This window comes from Ylistrum balloti, unplaced genomic scaffold (genome assembly GCF_031769215.1).
Source record: "Ylistrum balloti isolate Yb309-2 unplaced genomic scaffold, AGI_CSIRO_Ybal_v1 Utg370348, whole genome shotgun sequence".
Classification (NCBI taxonomy): Eukaryota; Metazoa; Mollusca; class Bivalvia; order Pectinida; family Pectinidae; genus Ylistrum; species Ylistrum balloti.
The window spans coordinates 112,501-137,364 of record NW_026782249.1 but is presented as its reverse complement, the minus strand read 5'-3'; the positions used below and the strand labels follow the sequence as shown (position 1 = coordinate 137,364).

General features: G+C 34.8%; 2 protein-coding genes across 2 annotated transcripts in view; both read right to left on the bottom strand.

Annotated features, from left to right (window-relative positions):
- Positions 1-7,754: 7,754 nt before the first annotated feature.
- LOC132553766 (F-box only protein 40-like) lies at positions 7,755-12,000 on the bottom strand. The gene is made up of 3 exons (XM_060218039.1): positions 11,935-12,000; positions 9,889-10,917; positions 7,755-8,001 (listed from the first exon to the last, which is right to left on the bottom strand). The coding sequence occupies exons 2-3, from the start codon at positions 10,894-10,896 to the stop codon at positions 7,783-7,785; spliced, it is 1,227 nt and encodes a 408-aa protein (XP_060074022.1). The 5' UTR covers positions 10,897-10,917; positions 11,935-12,000; the 3' UTR covers positions 7,755-7,782.
- Positions 12,001-13,467: 1,467 nt separating this feature from the next.
- LOC132553756 (gamma-secretase subunit Aph-1-like) overlaps positions 13,468-24,864 on the bottom strand; it is a 17,340-nt gene continuing 5,943 nt past the window's right edge. Inside the window, exons 3-7 of the mRNA XM_060218027.1 lie at positions 23,812-23,955; positions 23,542-23,636; positions 18,514-18,636; positions 17,296-17,423; positions 13,468-16,885 (exon numbers count right to left, since the gene is read on the bottom strand). Coding sequence (XP_060074010.1) covers positions 16,706-16,885; positions 17,296-17,423; positions 18,514-18,636; positions 23,542-23,636; positions 23,812-23,955 — 670 coding nt within the window. The 3' untranslated portion in view covers positions 13,468-16,705. The remainder of the gene's footprint in view (positions 16,886-17,295; positions 17,424-18,513; positions 18,637-23,541; positions 23,637-23,811; positions 23,956-24,864) is intronic.

The window sequence follows — 24,864 nt, the reverse complement described above, 5'->3', positions numbered from 1 at the left end:
AGAGTCACCAACACAGAGTCACCGACAATAGAATGTAGAATGATATACTGAACAGAGTCACCGACAATAGAATGTAGAATGATGTACTGAACAGAGTCACCGACAATAGAATGTAGAATGATATACTGAACAGAGTCACCGACAATAGAATGTAGAATGATGTACTGAACAGTCACCGACAATAGAATGTAGAATGATGTACTGAACAGAGTCACCGACAATAGAATGTAGAATGATATACTGAACAGAGTCACCGACAATAGAATGTAGAATGATATACTGAACAGAGTCACCGACACAGAGTCACCGACAATAGAATGTAGAATGATGTACTGAACAGAGTCACCGACAATAGAATGTAGAATGATGTACTGAACAGAGTCACCGACAATAGAATGTAGAATGATGTACTGAACAGAGTCACCGACAATAGAATGTAGAATGATGTACTGAACAGAGTCACCAACAATAGAATGTAGAATGATGTACTGAACGAAGTCAGTAGTAATAGAATATGAACTTCCTTTATCCTCAATGCTACTTCAACTGTTTGGTAAAACAGCGAGCATTTGAACCATCGAAAATAATAGCAGCTACTGTAAATCGAATAAAAATTGCGAGAGGGTGGGACATCGCACATAATGGAATTTCGTATATTAAACTATCAGCGAATGATAGAGAAGAGAGCTGACACACACTGTCAACAACAGAGAATTCTTCGGAGGAAGTACACAATGGCCCGATTCCGGTGGAACTGAAGTAGGGACGGACTAATGTACATAGATAGAGGAACCGTTGACGTTATAATAGTTCCGGAACGTAATGGGCGCTCCCAGTACTGACCACAATTACTCATCTCACAAAGTGATGGTACATGTGTGACCCCTCAATGCTGGTAGGCGTTAACAGATATTAATGTTTTGTGACATTTAGTAAATATAATGATATTTATTACAACAGCTTCGGCCTCGTGTTTTTGTGGCTACCGGAAGTTATGTGATTGCAATGCCTTTAAAACGGATATGCTTTTGTTGTAATAATTACATAGACACGTGACAAGCTCTAGTTACCGGAAGATACCTTATCACCATGGGGAAAATCCTTAACTAGCTTGTCATCTGCAATAGAATTCTCTTTATTCCGAGGAGAGATTTTCCCGGGGTTTTACCGGGTCAACTTGTGCACCGATGTTTGGTCCGTCTAAGGCACGACTGTCAAACTGTGTTAGTGCCAGGTTCTAGTTAGTAGTCACTACTAAGAGAAAATGGAATAAAAATATGTCCAACCTAAGCAGTGACTGGATAGTAAAAGATACGGAACAGTGATAGCTGGATTGAGAAATCTAACTAAATTTTGGATATTTAAGCGTATTTGAGAAATTTCACGGTGCCTCAGAAGAAGACTATATATGTAAAAATTGTATAATTTGAGCGAAACAATGCAAGACGGGAACCATTTCTGACTGGTACACAATAATAAACTATTTCATTTTCAACTGCTGAACAGAAACTATTTTATAAGCGATTGGAAAGACTTCGTGACGTTCTATTGAGATGAACATCAATCGTCATGGTCTATTGAGCTTTACATCAATCGTCATGGTTTATTGAGCTGCACATCAATCGTCACGGTCTATTGAGCCGCACATAAATCGTCATGGTCTATTGAGCTGCACATGCATCATCCCGTCCTTTGAGCAGCACATTAATCGTCATGGTCTATTGAGCCGCACATAAATCGTCACGGTCTATTGAGCTGCACATCAATCGTCACGGTCTATTGAGCTGTACATCAATCGTCACGGTCTATTGAGCTGCACATCAATCGTCATGGTTTATTTAGCTGCACATCAATCGTCCCGTATTTTGTGCCGCACATCAATCGTCATGGTTTGTTGAACTGCACATCAATCATCATTGGTCTATTTAGCTGCACATCAATCGTCATGGTCTATTGAGCTTTACATCAATCGTCATGGTTTATTGAGCTGCACATCAATCGTCACGGTCTATTGAGCCGCACATAAATCGTCATGGTCTATTGAGATGAACATCAATCGTCATGTTCTATTGAGCTTTACATCAATCGTCATGGTCTATTGAGCTTTACATCAATCGTCATGGTTTATTGAGCTGCACATCAATCGTCACGGTCTATTGAGCCGCACATAAATCGTCATGGTCTATTGAGCTGCACATGCATCATCCCGTCCTTTGAGCAGCACATTAATCGTCATGGTCTATTGAGCCGCACATAAATCGTCACGGTCTATTGAGCTGCACATCAATCGTCACGGTCTATTGAGCTGTACATCAATCGTCACGGTCTATTGAGCTGCACATCAATCGTCATGGTTTATTTAGCTGCACATCAATCGTCCCGTATTTTGTGCCGCACATCAATCGTCATGGTTTGTTGAACTGCACATCAATCATCATTGGTCTATTTAGCTGCACATCAATCGTCATGGTCTATTGAGCTTTACATCAATCGTCATGGTCTGTTGAGCCGCACATCAATCGTCACGGTCTATTGAGCTGCACATCAATCGTCCTGTATTTTGAGCCGCACATCAATCGTCATGGTTTGTTGAGCTGCACATCAATCGTCATGGTTTATTGAGCTGCACATCAATCGTCCTGTATTTTGAGCCGCACATCAATCGTCATGATTTGTTGAGCTGCACATCAATCATCATGGTCTATTGAGCTGCACATCAATCGTCATGGTCTATTGAGCTGCACATCAATCGTCATGGTCTAATGAGCTGCACATCAATCGTCACGGTCTATTGAGCTGCACATCAATCGTCATGGTCTATGGTGACGGACGTGATGATAGAAAGGAATGTGTGGTCGGGTTACTTAATACCACATTCAATGGCCTGACATTACCACAGCTGAATGATGAGGAATTCTACCGTCGACTGGCATATGTGGTCCACCTCGCTGTACTTATTGCAGTCGGTATCCCAGGTAACCTCCTCGTTCCTGTTGTGTTCTTCCGTTACTTCAGCCAATCTATACACAAAGCTTTTATTTTGGTTGTGGCAGCCCTGTCAGTGAGCTGCATCTCGCTCCCGTTTGAGATCGTTGGAATGAGATACCAGTACAGGTTTTACACATTTATTGCCTGTAAGATCTTCAGAGCAAACAACAGCTTTCTTACGTTTGCTACCATGCTCATCCTCACATCATACTGTTTTCTCTGATATTGTCTTCTGCACATTTCGTCACCAGTGGGAAACGACATGTTGAATTGGAACACAATATAACTGGGTATGATTGATCCCTCGCCGATTATTTGATCCACAGTGGCTTTCCACTTGTGCTGAATGCGGTTTTGTTAGTGTTAAGGGGTGTTTACAGAGCCTTTGTATTCTTTTATTGCTAAACAAATCTCCAAGATTCCTTTAGTAGTTTACTACATTATATATATATATATATTATTAAGAGTTTCTTCCGTGCGAGTGAAATTGTTAAAACTTAACATTGTGTGTGTTCTATATGTTAAAATTTCTATATCTTCTTGTTGGAATGTTAGTTCCAGAGCTCGAATACAAGTCTGTTCTAACTAGTGCTGTAGTATTCTGTCTATATGATCATAAAATCGCTGTCACCCTTTTCTTTATCTCCATATGTCTCATGTATTTAGGGTAGAGTACCACATGCGTGTGAAATCTTACTCATTTTTTCAAGACAATATTTATTCTAAAACTTCCAGACATCTGTGCTGCATTTAATATTCAAAATGTTTTTGCATTTAAGCACCTTGAAGGTCAACCATTGTAAAGTGTCATTTACACCACATAAAAATAACATTTTCGCTCAATGACAGAAACTTTCTGTAATAATCATGATAATGTAGAGATAAAACTTAAAAGGCACTTACCTTCCCTTACCTCATTAACTATTAGATACACTGGTCCGTACACATCAAACACCGAATCTGGCCCCTCACGCAGTTACACTGCCTTACAAAAGCAATGCTCCGTACACATCAAACACCGAATCTGGCCCCTCACGCAGTTACACTGCCTTACAAAAGCAATGCTCCGTACACATCAAACACCGAATCTGGCCCCTCACGCAGTTACACTGCCTTACAAAAGCAATTAACACAAGCTGATAACTTGTTTTGTAAATGTGGTAAAATTGATCAAGTTTGGTTTATAAATAGAACTATAGCAACATGTACAAGTATGTATAAATATGAAATGTAAAGAAATAGATAAGTCAACATCTTTAAAAGAATATCTTTGTTTATGAGGATCCATAACTCACTAAATAGATATAATGTATATTAACAATACACTATAGACAAGCTAATAGATGATATACCATGACGACTGTATACGAAACCAGATTTAAGGTCTCCCTGCCGTTTTCTGATCTAAAACTATATCACAAAATCTCTTGATTTATATGATATATGAAAATTAGGAAATTTCTTTAACTATGGGACTCCAGCACCTTTCTGTCTAGATTTTGGCTTTTCTTTCGATCACTTTGGATTTTCTTCAGTCGCCTCTAACGCTTCAAATGTTAGGACCTTAGCATCACTGCCGAGTCTTAAAAGGACGAAACAGTTGTATGATGTAGCGTCACTGGCGAGTCCTAGAAGGACGAAACAGCTGTACTATGTAGCATCTCTGACAAGTCCTAGAATGACGACACAGCTGTATGATGTAACATCACTGACGAGTCCTAGAATGACGAAACAGCTGTATGATGTAACATCACTGACGAGTCCTAGAATGACGAAACAGCTGTATGACGTAACATCACTGACGAGTCCTAGAATGACGAAACAGCTGTATGACGTAACATCACTGACGAGTCCTAGAATGACGAAACAGCTGTATGAAGTAACATCACTGACGAGTCCTAGAATGACGAAACAGCTGTATGATGTAGCATCACTGACGAGTCCTAGAATGACGAAACAGCTGTATAATGCAATTCAACTGATTGCCTGGTTCTAACTGTATCTAACTCTAAATTATGAAAAGGAGCTATTCACTTGTGTGTCTCTTGTACTATCTTTTAGATTTCAAGATATCGTCAGTGCTGTTCTGACAACGCATATATGAAGAAGACGAGGTATGAAGACCACGTCCCATAATATATTAAGAGACTCAAGATTCCGAGATTCTCTCTATCCTGTATTATCAGATAAATCTAACACACCTAGCCCTTCATCACCAGATTTAGAGACTGCATTTTGTAAATAAACATTATTTTCATATTTCTATTCCTTTTTTCCTTGCAGATCCGATATATCGACATCGAGGTTAATTTTGACTATCTCTGGTATATCGACATGGAGTTTAATCTTTTACTGATAGACCTGGTATCTCGACATGGAGTTTGATCTTTTACCAATAGACCTGGTATCTCGACATGGAGTTTAATCTTTTACTGATAGACCTGGGTTATCGACATCAAGTTTAATATTTTACCAATAGACCTGGTATCTCGACATGGAGTTTAATCTTTTACTGATAGACCTGGTTTATCGACATCAAGTTTAATATTTTACCAATAGACCTGGTATCTCGACATGGAGTTTAATCTTTTACTGATAGACCTGGTATCTCGACATAGAGTTTAATCTTTTACTGATAGACCTGGTTTATCGACATCAAGTTTAATATTTTACCAATAGACCTGATAAAGCGACATCGAGTTTAATCTTTTACTGATAGACCTGGTATATCGATATCGAGTTTAATCTTTTACTGATGGACCTGATAAAGCGACATCGAGTTTAATCTTTTACTGATGGACCTGATAAAGCGACACCGAGTTTAATCTTTTACTGATAGACCTGGTATATCGATATCGAGTTTAATCTTTTACTGATGGACCTGATAAAGCGACATCGAGTTTAATCTTTTACTGATAGACCTGGTATCTCGACATGGAGTTTAATCTTTTACTGATAGACCTGGTATATTGACATCAAGTTTAATCTTTTACTGATAGACCTGGTATATCGACATCAAGTTTAATATTTTACCAATAGACCTGGTATATCGATATCGAGTTTAATCTTTTACTGATGGACCTGATAAAGCGACATCAAGTTTAATCTTTTACTGATAGACCTGGTATATCGATATCGAGTTTAATCTTTTACTGATGGACCTGATAAAGCGACATCGAGTTTAATCTTTTACTGATGGACCTGATAAAGCGACATCGAGTTTAATCTTTTACTGATAGACCTGATAAAGCGACATCGAGTTTAATCTTTTACTGATAGACCTGATAAAGCGACATCGAGTTTAATCTTTTACTGATAGACCTGATAAAGCAACATCGAGTTTAATCTTTTACTGATAGACCTGGTATATCAACATCAAGTTTAATATTTTACCAATAGACCTGATAAAGCGACATCAAGTTTAATCTTTTACTGATAGACCTGGTATATCGACATCAAGTTTAATATTTTACCAATAGACCTGGTATATCGAAATCGAGTTTAATATTTTACCAATAGACCTGATAAAGTGACATCGAGTTTAATCTTTTACTGATAGACCTGATAAAGCGACATCGAGTTTAATCTTTTACTGATAGACCTGGTATATCGACATCAAGTTTAATATTTTACCAATAGACCTGGTATATCGAAATCGAGTTTAATCTTTTACTGATAGACCTGGTATCTCGACATGGAGTTTAATCTTTTACTGATAGACCTGATAAAGCGACATCAAGTTTAATCTTTTACTGATAGACCTGATAAAGCGACATCGAGTTTAATCTTTTACTGATAGACCTGGTATATCGACATCAAGTTTAATATTTTACCAATAGACCTGATAAAGTGACATCGAGTTTAATCTTTTACTGATAGACCTGGTATATCGATATCGAGTTTAATCTTTTACTGATGGACCTGATAAAGCGACATCGAGTTTAATCTTTTACTGATGGACCTGATAAAGCGACATCGAGTTTAATCTTTTACTGATAGACCTGATAAAGCGACATCGAGTTTAATCTTTTACTGATAGACCTGATAAAGCGACATCGAGTTTAATCTTTTACTGATAGACCTGATAAAGCGACATCGAGTTTAATCTTTTACTGATAGACCTGATAAAGCGACATCGAGTTTAATCTTTTACTGATAGACCTGATAAAGCGACATCGAGTTTAATCTTTTACTGATAGACCTGATAAAGCGACATCGAGTTTAATCTTTTACTGATAGACCTGATAAAGCGACATCGAGTTTAATATTTTACTGATAGACATGGTATATCAACATCAAGTTTAATATTTTACCAATAGACCTGGTATATCGAAATCGAGTTTAATCTTTTACTGATAGACCTGGTATATCGACATCAAGTTTAATCTTTTACTGATAGACCTGATAAAGCGACATCAAGTTTAATCTTTTACTGATAGACCTGGTATATCGACATCAAGTTTAATATTTTACCAATAGACCCGGTATATCGAAATCAAGTTTATTCTTTTACTGATAGACCTGGTATATCGACATCAAGTTTAATCTTTTACTGATAGACCTGATAAAGCGACATCGAGTTTAATCTTTTACTGATAGACATGGTATATCAACATCAAGTTTAATATTTTACCAATAGACCTGGTATATGGAAATCGAGTTTAATCTTTTACTGATAGACCTGGTATATCGACATCAAGTTTAATCTTTTACTGATAGACCAGATAAAGCGACATCAAGTTTAATCTTTTACTGATAGACCTGGTATATCGACATCGAGTTAAATCTTTAATATCAAAGAAGGTGTGAGGTTGTTTTGGTGTAATCCTGTGTTTTGGCACCCACAACCTTGGGTTTAGGATTATCATTCTTATGGTATGTAAATGGTTCCTTGTTGGCATTGAGGCAGCTCTCAGTCTTGAAGGGACAATTCTGGAGGTGAATCAATAAAGGGTGGGCCCCTTGGTATTCCCATTGTCTCACAGGGTCAAAGGTTTTACAGAATCTCCAGCTCTGAGAACGTAAAAAAAAAATATACATATATTACTTTATGGATATTGCTTACAGGTTTAGCTAACATTAATTCATACATATGACATACACTAAGTAAGATATAATAACACAGTAATCTGTAAATAGATATGTGAATCATTTGATTGAATGATTAAGATATATTTTTATTGTCATCAAACAACCAGGATTAGGCAAAAGTTATAACAACTTAGTGATGCCTTCTCCCGAATCATTTATAAAGGGATGTGTAATTAGATATGTGAATCCTTCATAAAGGGATGTATGATCAGATATGTGAATCCTTCATAAAGGGATGTATAATCAGATATGTGAATCCTTTATAAAGGGATGTATTATCAGATATGTGAATCCTTTATAAAGGGATGTATAATCAGATATGTGAATCCTTTATAAAGGGATGTATTATCAGATATGTGAATCCTTTATAAAGGGATGTATAATCAGATATGTGAATCCTTTATAAAGGGATGTATAATCAGATATGTGAATCCTTTATAAAGGGATGTATAATCAGATATGTGAATCCTTTATAAAGGGATGTGTAATCAGATATGTGAATCCTTTATTTATAAAGGGATGTATGATCAGATATGTGAATCCTTTATAAAGGGATGTATAATCAGATATGTGAATCATTTATAAAGGGATGTATAATCAGATATGTGAATCATTTATAAAGGGATGTGTGATCAGATATGTGAATCCTTTATAAAGGGATGTATAATCAGATATGTGAATCATTTATAAAGGGATGTATAATCAGATATGTGAATCCTTTATAAAGGGATGTATAATCAGATATGTGAATCATTTATAAAGTGAATCCTTTATAAAGGGATGTATAATCAGATATGTGAATCATTTGTTAAGGAATGTGTAATTAGATATGTGAATCCTTTATAAAGGGATGTATAATCAGATATGTGAATCCTTTATAAAGGGATGTATTATCAGATATGTGAATCCTTTATAAAGGGATGTATAATCAGATATGTGAATCATTTATCCTTTATAAAGGAATGTGTAATCAGATATGTGAATCCTTTATAAAGGGATGTATAATCAGATATGTGAATCCTTTATAAAGGGATGTATAATCAGATATGTGAATCATTTATTAAGGAATGTGTAATTAGATATGTGAATCATTTATTAAGGGATGTATAATCAGATATGTGAATCCTTTATAAAGGGATGTATAATCAGATATGTGAATCCTTTATAAAGGGATGTATAATCAGATATGTGAATCCTTTATAAAGGGATGTATAATCAGATATGTGAATCCTTTATAAAGGGATGTATAATCAGATATGTGAATCCTTTATAAAGGGATGTGTAATTAGATATGTGAATCCTTTATAAAGGGATTTGTAATTGTAGTTGAAGAATTAGACATTTAGACAATGAATTGGGAATATTTTTTGTCAACCACTGTGACCACATACAGATAAGTAAGTCACTCTTTATATCACTTACATGGGCATAGGGAAATGTAATTAGACACTTGAATACATACGGGAGTACGTTGCAAAATATATAATTTATTTATGTGGGTGTTGTCTCAATTGTTTTACATACGAATAATTTACACAGAAATAAGTAATATACAAACCTAAATGATGTATACCTAAATTGGCAGAACCAATACTTATTAGTAAGACTGTGTATTCTAATCATGGAGAACTTTGTAGTATATTGTAGTTACGTAACTTATAATAGGTTTGTGGTACTTAGTGTTTATATAAGAACAAATCAATCTGTATAAAGCCAGAATTTAGAATCAGGAAATACATCTTTTTGATTAAAGAATAGGAACATAAATAACGTGTGGGTAAAATAGAGCAAAAGTTGATCTGTATTTACCATTTGTTTGACTATCCATTTCTTATCCTTCACACTGCCATCTGCCATTGTCCACGTTGTGTCCAGCTTCCGGTCATCAGAACCACCTATGACATCCCTCTGCCCAGTTCCCCCTATAAATTTTGTCCAGACAGGAGTCACAATACCCTTGTCAACAAGCATGAGGCTACAGATATCACGAAGGAAGTGACATGTGACAGACAAGTTACATAGGCTGAATCCATCCAGATAACTGGCTATTTTCTGTAGAAGTTCAAGTGGCAGAAGCAGGAGGCCTGCATACTGCTTTTGATCATCCTGTGATATGGAACGAATGAGTGCCAAACTGGATTGGTGGGAGAAATTTTTCACATTTTTCCTTTTGGAAGTCATGAAATCCTGATCACTGATGCCCGAACTTTCCAGTCTGTTACAAAGTTCATCAGTATCTACAGTAACATTTGGTAACCCTTGTTGTGACCTTTGACCTTTTGTGTCTAAAATCTGTGCATTTGTTCCTGATGGTTGCACTTGATTGTCTATATTTTGTAAACCAACAGCATCTAACCAATCGCTGTAAACTATTCTTCTGTTTCCATTTGGTTTGAAATGTTCATAAGAAAAATCACACCCTGCAAAAGAAAATGGACATGAATCGCTGTAATTGTGCAAATCCTTTCCGCCTAAATCTTCCACAACATTCTTTGCATACCAGAAATAGTCAGCTCTCTTGATATCCTGATTATTGAAAGAAATGACACTGGCGTTACAGTTAGGCAGATGCTGGGGCAGTTTACCACGAGGGAACTCCTGGCAACAACCATATTCACGATTCAGGCAAGGTACTTTCATATTTTTGCAAAATTTTTCATGTTGAAGCTCTTTGCACTTGTGAAATTTCAATGGACATCCATATTTACAGTTTATGATATCACAGCAGTTGACGTCATCCGAAAGTACTTTACAGTCAGAGCGGATGCAGGTTTTACAATGGTTGTGAAGAGAAATCTGAACATATCCTTCCAACATCTTTATGTACCATATGAAAGCCTGAAAACACAACAAGGTATATATCATATTTCAGTGTCATATTTTATATAGAAATACAAACAATGCATCCCACATGATACAAATACCCTCACGTCTCAAATTTGTATGTCAAATGACAACTTACAAGTGTTCACAAACATCACTTTTTGTACGAGTTCGCATTTGTACCTTTTACAGTGCAAATATATGTAAAGATATCGGGGGGTCCCATTTAGGGCTCCCATAGCTTCTAATATTTCAAAATATCTATACATGTATCCCAAGGACCATAATACATCACACTTCTTCTAGATTATAAAGTCAGTGTCATTGTGTGTGATGTCTTGTTACAAACTACGTTTTCTCCCGTTAACATCAATTTAATGTTACAAACTTACACAAGAAAGTTCAGCATTCTAAATCTGGTTTAAGACAGGATTGGAGTCGAAAGCATCATCTTATTTACTTGTTATCTTTCCTGATCTTATCCAATGTTATCAATACTTGCTTTAGAAAAGTACAAGCAATATTAACTATAACTAACCATTTGGAATTCTTTGATAAATGTACTGGATTTACCAAACATATTCATGTTATTTTTCCATTGTTGTTATTAGCATATCTTCTTTTTTTAGTAGGTCAGACCTCCCTGGTATGGATGGTTACTGTAGTGAGATGGGGACGTAAAATGTGATATATAAGTAACACTCTTTTTTTTTTTATAAATTTTGGATTTCCCATAAAACTTGTACAAAGTTACAAAAGACTTTTTAAGGGGGTTGGTAGAACAGATCAGGTCTGGGATGATACGGCTAAATGGCAACTGATTTGAAGTCCGAGTTGTGTTGTCCCCTCAACTTTTTTGTCACTATAAAACTCCTAATAACCACTGATCACTCTCACCTCACCAAGCCATTAACGGACAGGGACTTGTTGAATCAATCACTACTTTGGGGCGCTTTTTAAGTCACACGTATAAATTTTCACTCAATATACGTTCCCTGTATTATGTATATAACTTACAACACATCTAATCACCTGTGCTCCGGACGGTGGTTCGGCCAACGCCCACTTCCCATGAACGATCACTCGAGGATTCGTCGCTGCCCTCTCGCGTAACCAGGTGAATATAAGAAAAAGCGACCCAATTTTAAAATTCCGAGTCTGAGTGTTGATGCACGAAGGGACGCAACTCTTACTGATCCCGTGTAAAATTATCGTCTTGTACGCATGCTATTAAATTCAATTTTTTCATTAACCAGTCCCCAGCAATCTAAGAAGAAAAATTCCACCACAGAAACATGTTGTTCGCTGACTTATTTTAATGTTGCTTTCCAAAACTTCCTTCGTCTGCTGTCCGTCTTTATGCGGTGCAATTACCATTTTCTAGAGAAGTGTAGTTGATGGATTTCATATGCATACATGAAAAAAGCCTTAGACCACGAACATTACCACTAAATACTGTTACTGTTTCGTATGCAAAAATTTGTTAGTCTGGTGATTCTGTCGCACTATTTATTCACGTGTCAATACAAAAAATAATTAACTTTAAAAAGTAAAACAACGAACAAGGACTATCAACCTAACATCAAACCAGAAACATGTCTCTGATCAGAGACGTATATATCACGTATATATACACGTCTCTGCTCTGATCAAACCAATACAGAACAACACGAGATCGATGGCCATTACAATCCCGATATTTTGCATAGCAGCACTGGAAATAGCGACCTTGTCAGTCCTAATGGATGTCGATTTGATCCCAACAAAAGAAACAATTAGTCAGGACGATTTGGATAATATTAATTATGATAAATTTGGACAAGTTTGAACATTTTCACTGGTACAACCAGACACGTGATATATACGTCTCTGGTACAACTTTAGAAGTTTTGTTGTTCAAGAAAACCATGATTTCGCATTCATGTTACACAATGGCCGCCGTGGTAGGTAGCAATTCAGAACTTTAGATGAGTCGTCCCTACCAATTTTCAGTTCAAAGATTCCAGAGGAACTTGAGAAGAAGATTGTGTTTCCAAGATGGCGGCTATCTTTTGACCTGCTCGATAAAAAATATGGTCAGCATCATTCGTGGCAATTTTCAGATCAATTTTAATTGTAGAACTTGTGAAGTTTAAAATATGTTTTTTTTCTAAGATGGCAGCCATCTTGGATTTCGCACTTTCTCGATAGATAAATGTAAGAAATTTAGGTCAGCACCACCTCGGGATCATTCATGGAGTGTTTCAGATTAATCCTACTGATGGAACTTGAGAAGTCTCAAATATGAAAAGTTGATGTACAACTGACGACACGAAAGCTCATCCTGAACCCTTTAGATGACCTAAAATTGGGCTTTCTTGTCAAGAACAAATCCACGTTTTTTTCTCTCGTACGCTTAAATTGATGTTTTAGTGAAGCAAAATATGGATGGTGGAGGATACCAGGCACTAGTAAAACCTCTCCCATTTATTATTTACAAGCATCGACTGTGCCGTGTTGTAACAATCCGTCTGATAGGCATAAATGTTTTGGTGACATGAAAGGCATCAGATAAAAACAGACAAGTGTATCTTAAATCATTTTATTCCAAATTCTTGGAAGAATTCATTATATACAATGTGCAACTTTATGTATGGTGTGTTGACATCCGTGATTTGCCTCGTATCTTCAAACAATTAAAACAACATCAGAAACTCAACAGTATCCGATAAAAGTTATTTCCCTTAGTTTCAGATTCCTGATTTATGTGCAATATTTCCCTATGGATCTATTACCTTAGACCAAACCCAATCCATAGTTTTACACTTTTTATGTCAATCAAACATTTCCAAGGAAGGTTTTGGGGCTTTGACTACACAAAACACACTATTATATTGTCAGATGGAGACATGGTCTGTCTTGATAAAGAAATTAGATGAGAATTGTTCTTTCTGAAAATGCACTTTCAGGACAACTTTACCGTTAACTTTCTACAAATTTCCATTTTTGAAACACGATGTTTGAGCATCAAATTCAAAGACTTGATACAAGTTCTCTGCTTAAATGATAATCAGAGAGTCAGTTACAAAACACTGTGTATGCATTAGATATATTTGTCCATGATCAAGTTCAATGAGAGATCCAAAACAGATGTTGGTACCCACAATAATCTTATCTTTATTGGTGCCCTCAATCTTTTGATCTTTATTGGCGTCACAATCGTTTGATCTTTATCTATTTTTGAAAGCTGGATCAAAGGAACCTACATGTACATATGAAATTTGAAAATGATCCATCTAGCAATTCTCTAGGAAAAGCAATAACACAAATTGTTCATTGATGAACAATGGAAGGGTACGGAGCCCTGGAAGGGACATCACAGTTTTTTTTCTTAAATCCGTGGCCTCGGTTTAGTAATTTGTGGTCTCGGTTTACTAATACTTCAACCAAAGCCACAGATCACTTAAACTGAGGTCACAGATTACTTATACCGAGGCCACGGATTAATAAACCCAGACCACGGATTAATAAACCGAGACCACAGATTAATAAACCCAGGCCATCGATTGCTTAACTGAGGTCACCAATTAACACTTTTTCCTTATGTCCCTTCCCGGGCTCCGTAGAAGGGCCACATAGTATTGCTCACCATCTGATTAAGGTTAGCTAAAAAGAGTGGAGACTGTTTGCTGGTTTAACAATGGGAGACATAATTCAGAGTCAATGATATTTAAATACACCACAAAAACAATATTTTATTATGGTGTGTACTCTCCTGTTACTTGTCACATTGTCTTCAGATACAAGATTTGATGTGCATCGCAATACAACAAACACTTAAACAAAATTTACAATATTAATGAATGAATGCATAGACATGAGAATGACAATGGAGAAGTACAATATCATTACTGGTCCAAATCATTAAGGTTACAAAAATATCATCCTCGATACCCCTGGGTTAAGATCACTTTCGTTTTCCGCACCCCTGGAACATGTCATGGCAAAATTTAAGGCACAAACTTAACAATTTCATTGGTTCCAGGAGGAAAAAACTGACCAATCACTGGCTGATATGCTTCTTTTGAAGATTATTAAGGAGCGATACCCAACTTCAAAGCCACGACAATATACCTATATGCGACCTCGAGATCCGCTTGATGTACATCAAAGGATTAAACTAGTCTTTCTGTCTTGTCCACAAGGTGTCACACATGGAGCCTTCAACTGTGTCATGACATGGCAGGGAGTGAATGTGATCATAACTCCTGGAGTATCGAGGATTGTCTAATGTCAACAAATAAATCTATTTACAAAACACTGAAATTTGGTTTTCTTCTCAAAATTGTGATGAATCTAGCTAGCACAACAACTATAAATATTATCAAGGTATAATGTGATACTATATTTTACAAAGTGTAATACCACATTACTTACAGGCCTTAAGTTAGCTATGTCCATATCCAATCATCAGATAGACTGGTACCTCTTTAGTTTCGACCGATATCAATAATGAATTCAACTGCCTAGTAACAACAATTATTTTTACTTTTACCCATACATGAATGGTACGTCCTGGTAAACAGGACTTCACTTATTTCCACACTGATATCGAGCACCAGAAAATAATGAAGAAAGCAGATTCAAAATATCCCAACTTCACATTGTGTATCTGAAACATCTACTGAAAAGCATTCAAGTCATTGTACACACATTCATACCGTATCTGTTCAAAACCAAATGACCCCATCGAACGAGGATACAGTAATATGCTCGTTTTGTGAAATAGACTTCTTAAGTTAGAAGAGAAAACAGTGTCAAAGTTACATAAGAAATATTAGATCTTAAAAGACAAATAAAAAAAACTTTCAAAACGTTTCTGTGATGTGTTGCAGGAAAATGGCAGTCAAAACTAGCTCTACTCTAGTAAATTAAGCTTGAGACATTTATGACCACTACTTACAACTTTTCAAGAGACAACCTGGTAATCATTTCATAATTCGTACAACTGTCATGCCTCTCACACCTCTTAATTTATCTGTCAGTTAAGTTGATCAAGCTGTTTATGTCTCGACATTTCAGGGGAAAAAAGTCGATTGAGTGATTAGATACCTCAGACATTTATGGAACTAATTTACTTCCAAACACCACACCTTTGTTGTTCATGAATGCATAAAAATTTGATTGAAAAATATCTCAAGTAAACAAAATAAAGTTTATGTTACCACACTAGGCATTTTATATTCAACAATGCTTAAAACTTTATCCTTAGAGAATTCCTACTACTCAACAGTCGAGTACATTACTCAATCAAGAATTTATCAAAATTCAGCACTTATGAGTAAGTAAAAACGAAGAACAGGCTAAAACATGATGAAACATAAATAAGCAGGTTGTATATTATTGTACATGAAAATAGCACATCCATCCATCATACTATGGTCTTGTCAAATCTGTCAAAAATATGACTTGCATTCAAAATACAAGACGGTTTACAAATAATATGAACATAAAATTTATTTGCTACAAATATAGATATCATGCAGCTCAATGAATCTAGTTTTTGACTGATCTGTGTCACTATAAGAGAAAATGTATGTATAACTACACGAGGTAATTAAAGAAATCAACACACTAAAAGCAACTTCTCAATTTAAACATTATACATTGCAACATATCTCAAAGATCTATTCATACGATGACATTTACAAACACTGTGAACAATAATGTAATTATATTACACAAGAAAAGTCTTCATCTTCAAAACAGTAAACCCAACAATTTTGTGAAGATAACACAATAAAGTCTCCAATGTAAGTGGTGTTCAGTCAATTTCGTATGACGTCTGTTTACAGGAACATGTTAAAGCTGCCCGCAGGTTTGTTAAAGATCCTCCTGCAATTTTGAATGCTAATCCACCAGTGAGAAACATGATGATGTAAGCAGGAATTAGGCTCCCCCAGTAGGTTGGTGTATGAGTCTCACTTCTCTGGTTTAATAAGGTCTGAAAGAAAAAACATACAAAATCTGTTATAAAATATTTAGAACTTCTTTTAATGGATTGCAATTTTTTTCTATAGATGATATATCAAAATACACTTCATACCTGTTGTAAAATTGTTTTCATAATAATTAGACCTTTTAAAGTAAAAAAAAAGAAGTAGTTTTATATTTTTTCATGCCTGCATTGTTCCCAATTCATTGTATTAGGTAACTATTTTTTTTAACCAAATCTTGTAGAATATCGAAATTACTGATCTATCTAGTATCATCCAAACCTACCTGACTTCAAAGTCTGAGTATGATTCTTATCTTTAATATTTTACTAGTTTACAATAAATGTGGTTTGTATCTCTACTGTAAAGTTTTTGTTAACTTATATCACTGAAATCAATGAATTTAAAAATGGCTTACCAAACAGGACACTAGCATGTGAGAGATGACAACAATGGCCGCATACTGGAACTTCCTCTTATCCCAGGCATGGAAAAATATTATCCCCCAGAATGTGTGCAGAAATACAAAGCTTAATGTCAGGAATGCTGAAATCCCAATTATCAAATTTGTATATAATTTATTCCAGTTATCAAATGTTATTACAATCTATTCCAATTATTAGATTTCATTACAGTCTATTCTAATTATAAGATTTTATTACAATCTATTCCAGTTATCATATTTACATACACTTGTTCTGATCAATAGATTACGAAAATCTAAATCAAGACAGTATTTTCTTGCAATTTACCAAAAATGAGATTTTTTACAAATTAAGTGCTCTCAATATAAAAAAGTGCATGTCTTTCAAGACTACTTCTAATACAAAGTCAAGATTATGTGTATATGCTTCAGCAATTATGATATCATGAGATAACAAGAGGCCCATGGGGCTAAGCAGTTACTGACTGATCTCAACCAAACTTCAATCATGATGGGCCACAACTCTGAAAGATGCACCTGAATCTACCCCATTGTTTAACTCATTTGAGATCTAATTCATATACGGCTGTATACCAAGTTTAATTAAAATCTGATCACATACACTCAATGTGTTCACCAGGTACATGGCAAATGTCAAGGGCCATAACTCTGTAAATTACAACTTAATCAGTCCCATTGTCAAATTCATGTGGTTGCATACCAAGCTTTATCAAAATCTCTTGGCATTTACTGAAATGATAGTGTTCAAAATGTCAAATAGTAATTTAACAGGAAAGGGACATAACACTGTAAGTTATCATGGCATCAATCTTATTGTTATTATAGGTTCACATACCAAGCTTCATTAAAATCTTTATCTATTTACTCAGGTTATCATGTTCATCAGAAAAAGTTGAACAGATGACAACTGACCATGATGGACAAACAATGATCTCAATAGGTCGTCATGACCTCAGGTCAGGTGACCTAAAAGCACATTCCATTTAATATTCATTAAAAAATATTTGATTAGTATTTATTGATATTATCACTACAACCACAAATTATCATGTATAATTAGAAAAGATTTCTAGCAATGAGAAGGAAAACTTGCTAGTGTCAGTAAGACCATGTTTTATGGGTGATTCTCATCAACTTTTAATCCATTCTCCTGATTACAAATTATCTATGTAGATTTCTGTAGTACCTTACCAGTGACTACAAAGAAGAAATGGGAGTCGCCTTGGATACCCACAGTTCCTGGCCCAACCATATCTGCTAAAACATTGACGATGGAGAATGCTCCGCTGATAATTCCATAACCAAGTCCAGAAACTGTAAAGTAGAGAGAGTTAAGGTAAATAATCACATAAATAGCCTTTGTAGCCAGGGAATGTGGCCATGTCCTCAATATCATGTGTTAAATATACAGAAATTATGTTACAGGATCAGATTTTCCCTTATATTCCCTTATTTAAACCTGCATACTCTGTGACAAAGGTAATATCACACTCCATATCATACTAATTTATCAAACTTAGCCAGGATTTGAATTAGTCTTTTAAATCAAAATCTTGTATCATGCCAAAATACAGAACTCAACAATGACCTGTATATAACATGTAAAATCTTATATACAGTGAAACCACGACCACCTCAAAATTACGACCATCTCGCTATTACGCGCATTTTTTTTCAGTCACATTTTTATTCACTATATATCTTTGTGTTGGTTTGGTTTTTATTCAGTCACTTTGACACACTTACGTGTGTAACAAGAGGTCACAAACATATAATTTACATGATACGTGGCGTATGACAGGTGCAATTACAACAATTTCTGTAAATGATAGTAATAATTACTAACTATCGCATTCATGTATTAACAATTTGGTACTTAAATTTGAACACTTAAATCAACAATTTATCAAGTTTTTCTATAAATCTACAAATTCTTGTAAATATTTTAACATTGAATATGTTAAACAATCCTTGCATTTTGCTATGACTTGGGTAAGTAAAGTAATATTTTGGTATATAGTTTTCTCTTAGACGTTTTACTGATTCGTTTTCGCATTTAAATGAATAGTGATATTCGTCTCCGATGTCAGAGTTACATAATGTGCAGAATCTTTCTTGATGAGGGATACCTGTCCATGAATGCACAATAAAGCTGTTTTCCGTGTGAAAAATATATTGAAATTAGTGAATATAAAACAAAAATATTATCGGCAGCAGAATGACCTTTTCTGAACCCAGCTTGAGCACAACATATAAGGTCAAATTCATCAGAAATTTTATTAAGGCGATTATTAATAACGGAAGTGAAAACTTTGCCGAGGCAAGACAATAAGGGGATCGCTCTATAATTATCCCGATCTTCTGGATCGCCTTTGTTTTTATATACTGGTTTTATTATACCAATCTTCCATGCATCCGGTATAGATGCAGTATTCAAGATAAGATTAAACACTTTTTGAAAGATTGGGGAAAATACATCCATGGTACTTTTAAGATATTCATTTAATTTGGTCTATACCAGGGGATTTATTGTTTTTTAAACTAATTAAAGATAACTTGATTTCTTCGGGTGTAATTTCATTATTCAGGTAATCATCAAAAATACTAACATCAGGATTTTCTAGTTCTAAATCCTCATCATCACAAACAGACATGTTCAGACCCTTTAAGTATTCATATAATTCAGTAATACATATATCCGCATTACCTTTCTTTACAGACCCGTCACATTTATTCAAAATATTCCAGAATTTTTTTGAATCCATTCTAGCAGTTTTTCTCATCTCATCTGACAATTTCTCCTCATAATTTCTCTAACTTTACTAGCTCTGTTCAGATTAGTTTTATTTACAGAACAGGTGGCGTTACACAAAGTAAACATCATTATCGAATTAACTTGGCCTACCCATGCAAAACTGCATGCCAGACACGTTTTAGTGGCGATCTATTGTTTGTTAATTATAAATTGATAGATCAGTAGGTATGCCGTTAAACACCTTAAAAGCCCTGCGTACCCAAAGGTGAATTATGTAGTCTTTTCGGCCGATATTCCTTTGCTCACACGTGCACAAGTTGTCAAGGTTTTTTAAACTGCTTTTGTAGCGCTATCACACTCTTGACATCGTTTGAACAATAAAAAAAAACATAATTATGCTCCAAATTTTTTACGATATATTTTCACTGTCACAAAACTCAGATGAACTTTATCACGCAATGATGACACCATGTAAACAAAACGAGATATCACGATCGCGAAAAAAGGACTTATGGAAGAGGAAGCTGTCCAGATCTGTAGCTCTTCACAACAGTGTACACCGGACTCTTTTTTTTTAGTAAAAAGACAAATGTGTTGTACTGAGTGATACACTGACAGAGTTATTGTGTTTACGAATTTATGTGAAAAAATGAAGTATTGAAAGACTTTGGAGTGACATTAATGTTGTTACAAATGTGTTTTACTGTGTAACACATTGCCTTAGATAATGTGTATGTAAATTAAGGTGAAATAATTGAAAAATTAACGTTAAATTCCTATTGTACTTAAAAGTGATTGTTTTCTTTTATTCAATGTTTACAATAGTAAATATACATGTATATTATGATATATACTAATGAACATATACATATATATTCTTTTGTCAATTCACCAATTTGATCAGTTTAGTTATTGTTGTTGATTAATATACATGTACATTATGATATATATGAAGTCTTTATTTTATATGGTTCAATCTGATCCACTTCACTATTACGACTACCTCGCTATTAAGACCACTTTTATATCACATGTACCAATGATGGAGAAATATCCTCTTAAGTAAACATCTTATGTACCAATGATGGACAAACATCCTCTATATCAAACATCACATGTACCAATGATGGACAAACATCCTCTATAGTAAACATCTTATGTACCAATGATGGAAAAACATCCTCTATAGTAAACATCACATGTACCAATGATGGAGAAACATCCTCTATAGTAAACATCACATGTACCAATGATGGACAAACATCACATGTACCAATGATGGAGAAACATCCTCTATAGTAAACATCACATGTACCAATGATGGAGAAACATCCTCTCAGGTAAACATCTTATGTACCAATGATGGAGAAACATCCTCTATAGTAAACATCACATGTACCAATGATGGACAAACATCCTCTATAGTAAACATCACATGTACCAATGATGGAGAAACATCCTCTATAGTAAACATCACATGTACCAATGATGGACAAACATCCTCTATAGTAAACATCACATGTACCAATGATGGAGAAACATCCTCTATAGTAAACATCACATGTACCAATGATGGACAAACATCCTCTATAGTAAACATCACATGTACCAATGATGGACAAACATCCTCTATAAATATCACATGTACCAATGATGGAGAAACATCCTCTATAGTAAACATCACATGTACCAATGATGGACAAACATCCTCTATAGTAAACATCACATGTACCAATGATGGACAAACATCCTCTATAGTAAACATCACATGTACCAATGATGGAGAAACATCCTCTATAGTAAACATCACATCCTCTATAGTAAACATCACATGTACCAATGATGGAGAAACATCCTCTACAGTAAACATCACATGTACCAATGATGGAGAAACATCCTCTATAGTAAACATCACATGTACCAATGATGGACAAACATCCTCTATAGTAAACATCACATGTACCAATGATGGACAAACATCCTCTATAGTAAACATCACATGTACCAATGATGGAGAAACATCCTCTATAGTAAACATCACATGTACCAATGATGGAGAAACATCCTCTATAGTAAACATCACATGTACCAATGATGGAGAAACATCCTCTATAGTAAACATCACATGTACCAATGATGGACAAACATCCTCTATAGTAAACATCACATGTACCAATGACATCCTCTATAGTAAACATCACATGTACCAATGATGGAGAAACATCCTCTATAGTAAACATCACATGTACCAATGATGGAGAAACATCCTCTACAGTAAACATCACATGTACCAATGATGGAGAAACATCCTCTATAGTAAACATCACATGTACCAATGATGGACAAACATCCTCTATAGTAAACATCACATGTACCAATGATGGAGAAACATCCTCTATAGTAAACATCACATGTACCAATGATGGAGAAACATCCTCTATAGTAAACATCAAATGTACCAATGATTGAGAAACATGCTCTATACGTAAACATCTAATGTACCAATGATGGAGAAACATCCTCTATAGTAAACATCACATGTACCAATGATGGAGAAACATCCTCTATAGTAAACATCACATGTACCAATGATGGAGAAACATCCTCTATAGTAAACATCACATGTACCAATGATGGAGAAACATCCTCTACAGTAAACATCACATGTACCAATGATGGAGAAACATCCTCTATAGTAAACATCACATGTACCAATGATGGAGAAACATCCTCTATAGTAAACATCACATGTACCAATGATGGAGAAACATCCTCTATATTAAACATCACATGTACCAATGATGGACAAACATCCTCTATAGTAAACATCACATGTACCAATGATGGAGAAACATCCTCTATAGTAAACATCACATGTACCAATGATGGAGAAACATCCTCTATAGTAAACATCACATGTACCAATGATGGAGAAACATCCTCTATAGTAAACATCACATGTACCAATGATGGAGAAACATCCTCTACAGTAAACATCACATGTACCAATGATGGACAAACATCCTCTATAGTAAACATCACATGTACCAATGATGGAGTAACACTGATAACTAACTACATTGAAAACCTTACCTGATATACACTGATAACTAACTACTTTGACAACCTTACCTGATATACACTGATAACTAACTACATTGAAAACCTTACCTGATATACACTGATAACTAACTACTTTGACAACCTTACCTGATATACACTGATAACTAACTACATTGAAAACCTTACCTGATATACACTGATAACTAACTACTTTGACAACCTTACCTGATATACACTGATAACTAACTACATTGAAAACCTTACCTGATATACACTGATAACTAACTACATTGAAAACCTTACCTGATATACACTGATAACTAACTACATTGACAACCTTACCTGATATACACTGATAACTGACAATGGATTCTAACTTATTTTCCATCAATACCACTTACTGTAAGCCATTATATGTCTGTTGGTGAAATCTTTTGGCTCCAAGTGCATATCTTGGTCTGTCTGGCTCACCATCTTCAAACCTTCATCTGCTTTTCTGCAAAGTAAAAAATGCAACAAAATTGATTATGTATTAATATTAAGATAAGCTCAAATACCTGTGAAATGTGCTAACATTGTAAAACTATGTGTTGATTTCCTTAATTGTATCAATATTACATCAGATTAATAAAACTGTGTCATCTTTTAAAATCATCAATAGCACATCTTACCTTATCAGTTTGTAGAATAACAGCCTAAAGAGTTCCTGAAAAATTACAGAAAACACAAGTCCAAAAGCCAGCTGTTCTCGCAAGGGTACAACTGCAAACCACAGGATGGATGATACCAGCAGCGCTAACAACCAGAAAAACCCACTGCAATTAAACAAAACATTTCAGAAAAACCTAGAGAAAATATTTCAAAACAAACTAAAAAGTATTTCTCAAATAATAATGTTCCCTGCTTTTAGGCTCAGTAAATTGACAGGATTGGATCTAGGTCAAATGTATATATAGAGTATATCTGGATACATTTCAGACTTGATCAGAACCTGGTATAAAACTGATAATACAGAGAAATAAAAATTAATGACAGACAGATACAAAGGGTGACAACTGTTAGTTAAAGTTGGTAATTGAATAGGTTCTTTTATTTCTATATTTCTCAACTCCATATGGATCTTTATCAACATACATTTTTGATGTTGAATACAAGTATAGTTAAGATTTAATCAGGATCAGATCAACTGTAACTATACAGTATATATATATATAAATAAATCAGATCAACTGTAACTATACAGTATATATATAAATCAGATCAACTGTAACTATACAGTATATATATAAATCAGATCAACTGTAACTATACTGTATATATATCAATCAGATCAACTGTAACTATACAGTATATATATATATCAGATCAACTGTAACTATACAGTATATATATATAAATCAGATCAACTGTAACTATACTGTATATATATCAATCAGATCAACTGTAACTATACAGTATATATATAAATCAGATCAACTGTAACTATACAGTATATATATTAATCAGATCAACTGTAACTATACAGTATATATATATCAATCAGATCAACTGTAACTATACAGTATATATATCAATCAGATCAACTGTAACTATACAGTATATATATATATATATCAATCAGATCAACTGTAACTATACAGTATATATATATATATCAGATCAACTGTAACTATACAGTATATATATATATCAGATCAACTGTAACTATACAGTATATATATATA